Raw genomic sequence first — 13,005 nt, forward strand, 5'->3', positions numbered from 1 at the left:
TGTTTCTTAATGCGTACTAATCATTATGTTATCCCTTCACTGTCTCTTCATTTCTCATTCCTTTGTGCAGCTTCCTGTTGGGATGATGGCACAGAAGAGTTAGCATCACATTTATTTAGTGAGAGAATGAGATCCTCGTTACAAGTTCAGAAAGAATACACAAAAAAACTATTTAAAAACATATCAAGGGCCAAGCACTCTTGTTTTTTCTTCTTTTTCAGAATCAATTTCTCTCGCAAATAGTCAAAACCTAATGATCAATGATTACATCAGTTTCAACTTCAAAACTACGCCTCTGGCTCTACAATTTATTATAGTAGGAAGTCTTAGAATAAGACAAGGTTGTAGCTTGAGACAGTTTAGTTTACAACCTGACCTATGAAGAAAGCAAAAGCTACTATAATTGTCAAGACAGCCAAATTAAAACAGAATAAGTTACTAGAAACCACAGGGTCATTTTGCACTTTGAAAATTGTCCGCAGTTCAAAGATTCAGTTACAATGAATTAAAGTTACATGAATCTCGTCTCTTATTCTACCTCAAAATAGAGAACAATATTTTTAGCATGTACAGATTGCCAATAAACAGCCAATCTCGATGTAAATAGTTCATAACAAAGCTTCCTGAAGAAATATTATCCGGTGATCATGTCCCTCCCTCTAAAAACATTTTAAATAAGTGAAAGTTCTAATTGACAACATCAAGTACCAGCTTCCGTGTCTTAAGAACAGACCACCTCAAACGCCTGTCGTAAGCAGCTTGAAGTAGCGCAAGGGACAACATTTGAATCCCACCTGCAATGGAATACAAGTTTATCAGAAACTACCATTTCGTAACGTAAAATGTTTTCTATAGAATACAGAAACCTAAATACCAATTTTCTTTCTTCCATCTTCGGTTCGGCAGCCCAAGATAAAGTGGATATCACATCTTTTCCCATCTACAATATCAATATGGAGGACCAAGTGAGCTTGCAGTTTTGCAAACTAACGTACCAGAAGTGTGCAAAAATATATGCTGTCCTAAGTAATAATGGGAGCCAACCTGAGAAACCATCTTCATATTCGACAGCTCCTTCAGAAACCATTTTAAGCATTGTAATGGTACCGCCAGGGAAGTAAGGATTATAGTGCAGTCCATCACTAATTTACAACAAGGTATGAGCTTGACTGGTAGAGATAACAAGTTCTGCTTCAATTAAAGATAGAAAGAATGCGGAGATTAAAAAAAACGTAAGGGGGGAATAGGAAAGTAGAGCAATTGCAAGCATAACAGCTACACGCAACGGAAATACACAAATAAGAAAAACCAGATGATAAAAATGACATAGTAAGGGTGCAAATGGAATTGAATTGTGGATGTAAAGATTCCACAGCAATACATCAGATGTGATCCTGCCATTCTAAACAATCCTAGATTGATGCTGCTCCTACCACTTTTTAGTTCCGTTAATGATTAGCAATGAGAAGAACTTAAAACATACAATTATAGGATCATTACCCTCCAGATCCTGATTCCAACATCAAATAATAAAGATGCCTAAAGTTTGAGGTAAGGAATCAGTTAAATAGATGAATACCACCCCCCCTTCTCAGTCGGACGATAGATACTTAAACTGACAAAGTCTGCAAGCAGAAGCAAGAAAGCAATTTGCCATCAAGCTCGTAAGTCAGAAGTTAGCAGTAATTTAATTTTAATCACAGACACAAAACAATTTACAAAACACTAGCAGGAAAACACTTTTCTTAAGGCAACAGAGGATTTCAGGTATTAGACAATTTTAGAGGTATGGCCATGAATTATTAACTAACCTCCACATGTGCTAGAATTAGACAGATGCCTTATTTAGACAAGATGAATATTCCCAACAGTTTACGGATTTTGAGCAAAAAGCATGACAACTTGGAACGCTACCAGTATATAAGCATTGAAACTCAGTATGAGAACAATAGTTAAAAAATCGCACTAATTTGGAGACAAAGTTATAACCATGGCCAGGATATGGAAGAACTTAGAATGCTCATGATGTTCAGAATATTTGCTCTTCAAGTTACACAGCAAAACAAAACACAAACTGCTCTCTTTCCTAATCTCCTGCTCTTCCCAATAACAAGGAAAAACCATATAAATATGAGGGAAGAGATGAAGAAATTCTGATAGAAACATGAGAGTAGAAAAATACTTCTACTGTGCAAAGTTTCTCGGGCTTCTATGGCGGCACCACCAGCAATAACTTAAAATTATATCATTGGGAAAGTAGAACAGTTCAGAGCTTTTAAGACTTCATGAGCACAAAACTAGTGTCAAGGAGAAATACAAATGTTTACGAAACTTATCATGCCATAGCACCAGCAGGAGGATCACGATAACCAGTTAGAAGAGCAAACACATAATTCTGACCATTAGGCCTGAGAAAAAGCAACGAAAGATAACTACGGCAGACAACAGGCCTGATTTAAATTAGAATGAGAAGGTAGGCAATACTTTAGTGATAAGACTTAAATCTGGAGGATAAGCGCCCCCATTAGCAAATCTAGCTGCTGCTTCATTTGCATATGGCTGGAGGAAAACGATCACTCAGCTTACCAGGACAAGTGAACATTTAACCCTCATAATTGGGCCCATCAACAACCTCAGTCTCAGCTAGCATAGCTTTTTACTTCCTCCTCTGTATAGGCCACCCCAACCAAGTCACGGTATGAAATAAGCGACACTGAGTGGCAGATGCACACACTTGTTGTTAAACCTGGTGACCATGAAGAATCCTGTTTGCAAAAGAGCAACCAGAGTGATCCAACTGAATATAAGTTTAAATCACCAGTTGAATTCCTTAAGCAAGCTACATAATTGCTTGATCAATTCCCCGAAGGTGGCAACAGAACAATAACATGGAGTTTGGTTCATGGAATAGAATCCTCATCTAACTCTTGTTTAGCCTGTATCTTAGGTTGCGGGGATAGTTATTCCTAGAAATCCCCTTCCCGACCAAGTCACGAATCACTTTGCCTTGTTCTTCCTTAAGATGCTCATTCCAGCTATTTTGGTCCTTATCTCCGCATTCTTCATTTCTTTTGTGATGATTCCATGTTTTCAACTTGAAAATTGAACAAACTTCTTATTTGCTCATAACTATCATTATGGAATGCCTACCCCGAGCAAAATGTCATGTAATGTGAACACCTCGGAGCCTTATAATGGATCAAGTGCACTTGACAAAAATCCTTATCAAAAAACCCACAACTAGCATGGAATTAACATTTTTGGATGGAGAAAGTGGGATGAGGGGACAGTAGCATTAGAAGCACAAAACAGTGTGAAAACGATGTTATCACATATAAGTTTTACAGCTGAATGCAGAGACCAACTAAGGCAGGGGAGCAATGGAGGAGCTAGAGATTTAGCTGAAACTCACGAAGCATGATCATATGAGCTGAGAATGCCTTTTTGGGGCCAAGGATAGCTTGGACATTCCAAACTTTGTTCAGCTTCAGCAGCTGATGCTATTGCTGCAAAACTTAAGAGCCCCAATACACCCACTCTTATGAGTGTCAAGGCTTTAAGAGACTTCATGCCACCAGATCCAACTTCCTCTTGATCTATCTCTGAAACAAAGGATGATAAAATTGGAGAGGCCTGAAAATCAATGTGGTTTAAGAAATATATACTAAAATAATAAGAAGCCCAAATCTAAGCATTTCAACTTAATCAGACAACAAGCACAGAACTTCTCATGTCAGATATGAGCTTAAAGATGGCCACTGTGGATTGCTCAAGAATCAAGATCCATTTGGCTTGTAGTTACAATTGGATGCTACATAACTGAATGCTAGGTTATTGTCTTCAACCATATAACTGCATGCACAAGCATGAAAAGATGCAGACTCCAATTGGCAGTAAAAAAAAAAAAAAAAACAACTCAACATTTCATTCCACTTCAATGTTTACAGTAACGAGCCAAATTCCAACCACCACCACATTCTTTGAGCAATATTAATTCGCTAGTTTTATGATCATGCGAACAATTGACCCCATAATTCAGTGGAATATGTGGTATACATGTTTGAGCACTTAAGTTTGTAAACTAATGTCATCTTTTCATCCTTTACAACAAGAAGTACGCCTTAATCTCAAGCAAGGATCGACTATATGAATCCTCACTAACCATGTCACTCCATTTAAGCTCATCTCAAACCAATATCATACAAAATAAAAATAAAATAAGAAGTGCCAGAAGTTTGCCATGTTTTCTACCTTTAAGTGTATTTTTATTTATCTATTCATTCTTACGACCTTTATTAACTAACTCTAATAAAAATTGAAAAGCCGTTAATAATAAAATTGATTTTCATATTATGTTCACAGTGCACTATTTTTTCATTCTACCATTTATGCGAAACATATAGTCAAACCTGGTTTTTGCTGGGGTTTTGCCTGATTTTCTTATCATATTTGAGTTTTACTTATCTCTTGAAGGAAAGTCAAAGTATAGCCATAATTGTTTTAATTTTTTTGAAAGAAAAATATAATTATCTTCCATATTTGGCTATTTCTTTTGTTGGAGGAAAAGTTTTTGAACTCCATATATTGAAGACTTCCACTCATACAACAAAAAACACAGAAAAGCATCTACAATGTATCATTAAAAGAGTAGTAATATTCTCTCATAGTTTAAATATTTTTTTTTTATATTAGTTTTTCAATATATAGGTCACTTAACCAAATCATATTATAATATTACGTTTTTTATTGTATTTTCTTTGTGTCTGATTTATCGTTGTTTAAGATTTGTAATTATTAGTTTCCGCATGGCGCCATGTTATTTCGAATCCAACAAGTGGTATCAGATCCAATGGTCCAACAAGGTTGAAGATAGTTTCAAGGCGGATCGGTTCAAGTGCAACCAACTCAACGATTATGAAGATTTTCGTCCAAAAAATAAAAAAACAAAAGATATCTGAAGTACTACATGTGGAGACAATTTTCAAGCATATTTTAAACAATCCCTGCATATTTTTAAAACAAAAATAATTTTTAACTCATGCTTACTTTTTTAACGCATGAGCTCCAACTATTAGCCCTTGCTTCTTTTTAACGCTTGGGCCTATTTCAACCCATGTTCACTTTCAATGCATGGGCTTTACTTTCAACCTGTGCTCACATTTAAAACACAAGACTCAAATTTTCAACCATACCTACTTTTAATCATAGCAAGTAGCAGTGATGAAGATTATGTGAAGAAAACGGATCAACTTTTGTCATAGAAAATCCAGGTCAAAAGGGGAGATTTGTTTGGGGTTTGCCCTGATTTTCTTACCATATTTGAGTTTTACTTTTTCTCTCGAAGGAAAGTCAAAGTATAACCATAATTGTTTTACTTTTCCTGAAAGGAAAATATAATTCTCTTCCATATTTGGCTATTTCTTTTCTTAGAGGAAAAGTTTTTGACCTCATATAGAAGACTCCCTCTCATACAATAAAAAAAAACAGAAAAATATCTACAATGTAGTCATTAAAAGAGTTTCGTTCAGGGATAGATTATTCTCTCATAGTTTTTATTTATTTATTTTTCTATTTATTTTTTAATATGTAGGTCACTTGACCAAATTATATTATAATATTACGTTTTTTAATATATTTTTTGTGTCTGATTTATCGTCCTTCAAGCTTTGCCATTATTAGCTTCCGCATAATGCCATGTTATTTCGAACCCAACAGTTTTATCAACAAAATGTTTTTGTTGCCTTCAAATAATTCCTTTCATTTGAAAAGGCTTCTCTATCTTTATCATTTGTTTCTTTAAGGCCAACTTTGCTGTTACCACACTATCCAAGTATGCACAGCATTTCACCTGTACATAAATATATTATTTTCTGCTTTTCTTTTTTGTACTTTCTTTGGAGAAAATGCAGGAAATGCATGATAACAGGTTGAATGTCAATGAAATTTGCTTCAACCATAGTTAACCCGAAGTGCATACATCCAAGTTTTGTAAAATAATAACGACGGTAAGAAAATGAAATGAAATAATTGGCTTTCTGCAACATACAATTAGGTTATTAAACTAACAAACGACCATTTGAAGATAATGGCGAAGAATAGACATTGTTAAAAGAAATGAGGCTTTCTTAATTAAATGACAATAGGATGTGAAATAAGGCCATACTGTGGATTGAGATTGAAGTTTCCTGCCTAAAAACTGATAGATCCTTCTTACTCCCAACATGTTAGTCAAAGCCTATGTAAATTAGATAAACAAATAGTCAAATAGTTAAAGAAAAAGCAAATAATTCAAGGAGGACAATAAAGTGCTACTTTTTCAACTTAATTATGTACAAACGAGATATCCTTAAATTCCAATTTTCTAAACGCATGACATATGTAGAGTCGAAGCATGTTTTGTTCACAAATCAACACAACAACAACGATCGTGTCAATCCCAAACTAGTCAGGGTCGACAAAATCGTTCTTTAGAATCAGAAGATTTGTGACCAGCTTTAAGCTTTAAAAATGGACACTTTTAATTTTCATAAAATATTTTAACAAAATTTATCTATTAGAATAGAGAATTGTGAAAAAAATTAACCAAAAACAGCAGGAGATTTCCATCAAATGTTGGGAAAATGCAACACAAAAAGTTGCACTATACACTAAAAAGAACACAAGTTATGCCTCTAACCGGTGCATCAGACTCTAAAAAATAGACCACAATAATTGGCAAAATTTGCACCTCCAAATATGAGTTTTTGCCAGATCTTTTTTCGCACAATTTTTAAATGTTACTTTGAACCAAACTCAAACGTAAGATAAGTTGGACCATAGGCGATTTGCTCGGTATTCCCCTACTGCAATTTCAGTCATAATTTTTTGTCTTTCTACTCGATAAACCTTCCAAAAGGACACTGCTACGATTAAGATGTCATATTTTGGACTGCGGTGTCTTGATTTCCACTAATAGATGTTATTTAGTTATATCTTCTCTGCTGCAACTTACCAGTATGAGGAACAGAAGTCACTTGCATTTCTTTTAATTAAAAAAAATATATATGTTAAAGCAGCTAAAGATGTTGTCTAGCGGTCAATAAAGTGAAAGGAAAATAATGAGGTTTCAAAGGTTTCAACTTCAAATCTCATAGAGGCAAAAATCACTTTTGGCATGAGTGATTTTTTCTCATTTGCCGAAGCCTTGATTACACAACAATTTGGCACAAAACTAAGTGAATTTTCTGTTTTATACATAATTGTGCATGTGTTGATGAATACATTTTTCGTACCCGTATCAACTGGGAACTAATCAAGCACTCATAACGTTTGAAGTTAGTGCAATTGACATATTCAAATTTTCAAGCCAACGTATAGCCTCTTAAGAAGTTTATTTAAAGCTCTCCTACGCCATTCATATTTCTCATTCAGTCCCACTTTAACAATCATTACTATTCCTAACATTGATCTTACAGCCAAAAGATGCCAAGCAACAGCACAAGACAATGCATTAGCTCTAAAGCAAAGTCCGTCGTTACATCCGAAGTTTTAACTAGCTACAAGTCTCCAATAGAGGTGAAGATTCCAAGAAAAAAGATCACAGATCATTTCTCCACTGCCATTGGAGAGTTATCTTTCTGAAGAAAAGCCCAGTTTTCTGCACTCTTCATGCACTCCGACATTGGTAATACCTTTCTCTTGAAGGGCAACAAAGCTAGATCCTAATAGCTTTGAGTCCATCTGTTTATGTAATATCATCTCTGACAAATGTGGTGGTCAACATACAACGTCAACTTATGAACATGTTCATAGTGCATTACATCTGATTGAATATGGTACATCAAGACCGATATTTACAAAGAATGATTAACATCACATAGATGGCAACACAATGATGCACTGCATCGAGTAAGAACCTTCTCTTTATACGCCTAAATGCATCACCATTGTAACTCAATGTATACGAGAAAAATTTAGAAAAGAAGAAGACAAAGATAAAGAAGGCTAATACACAGTTAGGCTCAAGGAGAATGACAATGAAGAGGAGAGCATTGGTCTAAGATGGATCTTATAGAACTGCCAGCATATTGTACAGAGCAAACGTATATATATCCTTTTGGACTACTCCATTGGTTTAGTCTCTTTAAACTACCGTCTATAAGTTTCACCTGAAAAAGAAAAAGAAAAAAACAAAAGCAAACCCACATTAAGCATAGTGCCAAATAACTTCACCGCTTGCTTTAAAATAAAAAATAAAAAAGAGGATAGTATTTTGCAGGAATTCAACTTCTTGGAGAAAATTTAACGCCGGTACCATGACATCTAATTATGCCAAAACAAAACTAATCTTGATTGCTTATTATCTCTCACAAACATCAAGAAGTGACACGTGACTCCACTTAAACAAATTCAAGCTAATTTCACAGCAATTTCATGAAATCCATAGTCCATTTCTTGTTCTGGACCAATGGCTTTAATACAGCGTTTAATGACCAAATTACATGACAACTGTCATCTTTTTTTCCTCCCAGTTCTCAGTGTTTCATTAGAAGATACAATACGAATACTTATATTTAAATTTAAAGCAAAATCATCAGTGACACTGAACAATTTTCTAGTAAAGGATGCACAAAAAATCATTATGAACATTCTAGATACAGTTGAAACACCATCTCCACTGACCTCATTGAGGAGCAGTCTAGTTGGCCCAGTATCAATACACTTGAGAAAGATGCTCAATCTATCCACAGCTTTTAAAGTGAAGATTCATCCAAAATCTCTGCAATTGAGTGTTTTTTCAGAAAAAAAAATAATAATAACAATCGATGTAGAAATTATTCTGAGGGGAAGATAGAAGAGAGAGAGAGAGAGAGACCTATATCATTTCAATGTTGGAGCAAAAGGAGCCGGACACGGAGATATGGAGTCATCAGGTAATTGATTAATGAAGTTCGCTGTAGTTTCCAGGCAAGCATTTAGAATTTTCTTTTCCAACCTGACAAGCTGTGTAGCAACTCGCCTTTTTGGATCCAGATCAGCATCAGCCAACTATGAGAAGTAAACTGACATTAGACTCATGCTGATGACCATAGATCAATGTTCAACCTCGAAAAAGCATTAGGAGATTACCAAAGCCTCATCTTCACTTAGAATGGTCGGATAACAAGCCAGCCTTGCCTTGAAATAATCACTTAACTGGTCAAGAACTGCTCTTTCCATACAAGGACTCATCTGTATTGATTAAAAATAGAGGTAAGATTTTCACATTTTGTTAATGTGTAACTGGATAACAGCAAATTTCAATTGTGGTTTAAGTTGGGATGCTGTGAATATTTTTCTTTCTCCTTTTATTCTCTTTTTATCCAGAGTATGGTCTTCCATAGTTACGAGCTAGACGCCATGAAATAAGTTTTAGTAGAACTGGGAGCAAGATATGCATAAAATAGGACACCATGCTTCTCTGGGTGGCATCAAACTCCTCACTTGGAAAAGCACCAAATGATCCATGCTACATGACATGATACACTACTGAACTACATCAACAGCTAGCTGGCTATGACATGTCAGTGACATGTAAACAATCATCTGCACTTGACAGGAATTAGTAAATGAGTATCAGTTGCCACAGGAATTGGAAACCGTGCTTCTCTGGGTAGCATCCTTTTGTGATTTCAACCTGTTCTATTGAAATTATATTGCCTGGTTACAGATAAATATATCACATCGTTTACATAGGCACCTATTTGATTCAAACGAGAGAAGAAGTTAGGTCAACAAGAATCTCTACTTTCTCTGGTCCATGCAATTATCGTTTCACATAACTATGCTAGAAGCTTACAACAGCCAGAAGATTTTACCGGACAAATAGGGCCTTGAGATGATAAGACAGTCTGCATTTCCGAAGGATCTGAAACATATCCCAGTCTCAGATAAGGAAGCATCTCCAACACAGCCTCTCTTTCTTTTCCCACACATACCTGTTGTTGTATGGGAATGTTAAAAACTTTTTAAATTAAAAACAAATCACAGACAATATTCCTCAAAACTGAGAATTCTACCTGGAAAGCTTGCACTGATAGTTTACCATTCCGTTGAGCAGCCAGTCGCTTGTCCTGATATTGTGGATCCTCTGTATTTAATGCTGCCTGAATTGTATTAAAGGCAATTATTTCAAACTGAAGACCTAATACAATTGTGTGAAGATTGGTTTAAACAATAAATATTACCTCCACCATAAGACGGTCGTACGGATTATCTTCATCAACAAACCCATAGTTAATAAGTAATTTTGAATTAGGTTGTGGTCCACACCTAAAAAATGCAGTAACATATTGTTAAGATATATCTTGCCAAACAACAGCCATAGGACAATACATTTGGTTATGCCTAAAGCAAAGTCTATCTATCTATCCCATTTTATTTTTTTTATTTTGATAGGTAAGTCAACTATCCATACAAAGTTTTAACTAGTTACAAGTCTTCAATAGAGGTGAAAATTAAACAAGGATATAGACCATTACTAGTTCTTTGTATCTCCACCATATTGGAGTGCCATCCTAGATTTGAAACACAACCATGTAGTAATTGCTGTGGTCTGAGTTGAAAGAAAAAACTTGAAAACTAACAAAAAGTGTAGAAGGCAGATTACATACCACACAACAATTGGATCTCCTGCGCTATAAGAGCGGTCAACGGCCAGTTGCACTGCACCATTAACAGCTGCTAACATTGCTTTGCAGTTGCTACAATAGGACAATAGTGGTGGTCCCAAGGGGACTAGTGCAAACCTCCGGGCAAGACTAATTTTCTGGTTTTGATAAGGACTTCAATTGGCTTAGTCATTCTTACACATAGAGCTATAAGAAATATAAACTTAACAAAATCCCATTATCAGGGTGTGACGAACCTGCAAATGTACAACACATGATTGCACTGCAACAAAAGCTTGCTTGAAGATCTCAAAAGGAAATGCTTCAGTGGGTATATCATATGGATATTGCTGCACAAGAATGATTGTTGTTAACATCAGAATTAATCAGGTAATTGGCTAATCGCTAAGACGAGTGTGATGGTGCACAAGTGAGAATATATCAGAATAGAACGAATTATAAAACCTGAAATAGTGATCCAGCCATGAACCAGACTGTATCAAGCTCATTGTACTCTCTCTTGATCCCTTCAGCCCTCTCCAAAACTTCAGCCTAAATTTTCACCAAAATCTTGTTTAGCGATGAAGATAGGACTTCTGATATCTATCAGCAGATGGAGACTTAAAATACCTTAGTTGGACTCCCTGTCAGGTAATCAAGTTCAGCATCTGACCAGAGAAGAGGTGATTCCACAGCTAGCTGACCTCTTGCCCGCTGGCGATCCAGTTCTCTTATATAAGGGTACCAGAATGATTTCTTTCCTTGTTTCTTCTCATACATCAGATAAAGCGCTAAGCAGGCTAGTTCAGACAATTTGTTTGTTGTCAAGAGTTCCGCTGTAAAACAAACTTTTCTAATCAACTTTCTATTTTGCAAGGACAAAGAAAAACCATACATCATGTATTAAATCGCCCATTATTTCCAACTAAGCATTCTTGGCCAACCATCACTTGCATAAAGCTATTAAAAATTAGACTCTTTTTGAATTGCTTCTATCGATTGCACATCTACTTCCCGGACTTTAGAATAGTAAAACGGAAAAGAGGGGTCGGGTGCAGAGTGGGAGGAGAGGAGGGCGAATGCGTTCTCTAACTTAAGAGAGTCCGTAATCCACACAGTTTTCACTTACTAACTCCGCCCCCAAAAAAGAATGACGTTGAGGAGTACAAGGGCCAATGCATCTAATTTTTGTGTGGATTTAGAAACTGATTTCAAGCTTTTTTTTTTCTACAATAAAATTTACATATTTACAAGCTAAAACTATTGGTTTATACTTAAAATATGTTTGTAAAAAATGTAGCAAAACAATCTGTTTGATTTCTCAGATAGCATTAGTGCCAAAAGAAACGGGAACGAAGTAGCGAGAAAATGGAAAGTGTACTTGCAAAAAACAAAACAGCACTTTACCAATGGTCTCATTTCCCAAAACTCTCTCAAGCGTTACCACCAAAGAATCCGGAACAGAAAAAGCAATATCACCAGCCTACAATAAACACAAGTAGACCTCGCGTCAAGAAAATTCAATAAATAAATACTCCATCTATTTCAATTTGCTTGTTTTATTTTCCTTTTTAGTTCGTTTCAAAAAGAATGACTCTCTCCTATTTGGAGACTCTTTAATTTCAACTTTACACATGGCATATTTAAGATCACAAGACTAAAAGGTATTTTGGTATATTCAACATATTTTTAAATTTAAGAGCACAAGATTCAAAAGTGTTATTTTTACTTTCTTAAACTCCCTGCAAGTCAAAACCAGACAAACAAATTGAAACGGAAAAAGAACAAGAAAATAATCAACCTGAAGATCCTCACTAGCAGCAACATAGTGAATGGGCAGATGTTTAGCATTATGAGAAGGCCTATCTTTAATAACAACTTTACAAGAAGGTAATCCATTGTCATGCATCCAAGATTTCAAGTCCCCATATTCAGCTTCTTTCTTACTAACAACTTCAAGAGATTTATGCCCTTCAATAAGTGTATCCGAACTGGAAGAAGCAGAACACATCTTTGGGCGAGAATTTGCATATTTGGGCGAAATGGAAACCCTAGAAAATAGTGCAAGTGGTGGTCGATGAGTGAATGAAGGAAATGGAACCGAAATGCATTTGGTCATTGGTGAATAAACCAAGTCCATGAGTAGAAAAATTGTTATTGGATATATGGCATGAAAGAAAGAGGAATTAGGGTTAGAAAAAAGGAAATTTGAAAATTGGGAAGGTTGAATTGGTAGTATGAAGAAACTTTTTGTAGGGTTTTTTTTAAGAGCTATCAGTGTAAAGGAAGGAGAGTTGCAGATATTTTTATGGCGGATGATGGATTGATGAACTAAACTTTTGTGGATAACTTTTTTACTACTATTTGCTAGTAGCTA

The 13,005-nt window shown here is 35.5% G+C and overlaps 1 protein-coding gene and 1 pseudogene across 1 annotated transcript; both read right to left on the reverse strand.

The window, feature by feature from the left end:
- Positions 1-435: 435 nt before the first annotated feature.
- LOC132048067 (cytochrome c1-2, heme protein, mitochondrial-like) lies at positions 436-6,223 on the reverse strand (annotated as a pseudogene).
- A 1,545-nt stretch (positions 6,224-7,768) lies between these two features.
- LOC132038174 (uncharacterized) lies at positions 7,769-12,886 on the reverse strand. The gene is made up of 13 exons (XM_059428891.1): positions 12,430-12,886; positions 12,036-12,111; positions 11,259-11,464; positions 11,094-11,180; positions 10,886-10,978; positions 10,632-10,786; positions 10,206-10,290; positions 10,038-10,124; positions 9,837-9,956; positions 9,109-9,210; positions 8,855-9,027; positions 8,662-8,758; positions 7,769-8,147 (listed from the first exon to the last, which is right to left on the reverse strand). The coding sequence occupies exons 1-11, from the start codon at positions 12,766-12,768 to the stop codon at positions 8,860-8,862; spliced, it is 1,518 nt and encodes a 505-aa protein (XP_059284874.1). The 5' UTR covers positions 12,769-12,886; the 3' UTR covers positions 7,769-8,147; positions 8,662-8,758; positions 8,855-8,859.
- Positions 12,887-13,005: the final 119 nt, after the last annotated feature.

The sequence above is a fragment of the Lycium ferocissimum genome, chromosome 2 (assembly GCF_029784015.1).
Source record: "Lycium ferocissimum isolate CSIRO_LF1 chromosome 2, AGI_CSIRO_Lferr_CH_V1, whole genome shotgun sequence".
NCBI classification, from domain to species: domain Eukaryota; kingdom Viridiplantae; phylum Streptophyta; class Magnoliopsida; order Solanales; family Solanaceae; genus Lycium; species Lycium ferocissimum.

Coding starts and splice junctions, on each gene's coding strand:
- LOC132038174 (XM_059428891.1), bottom strand. CDS start 12,768: ATGGACTTGGTTTATTCACCAATGACCAAATGCATTTCGGTTCCATTT. Junction 12,112..12,429: donor CTGCTAGTGAGGATCTTCAG/GTTGATTATTTT, acceptor TGTTTATTGTAG/GCTGGTGATATTGCTTTTTC. Junction 11,465..12,035: donor TTTGGGAAATGAGACCATTG/GTAAAGTGCTGT, acceptor TTTGTTTTACAG/CGGAACTCTTGACAACAAAC.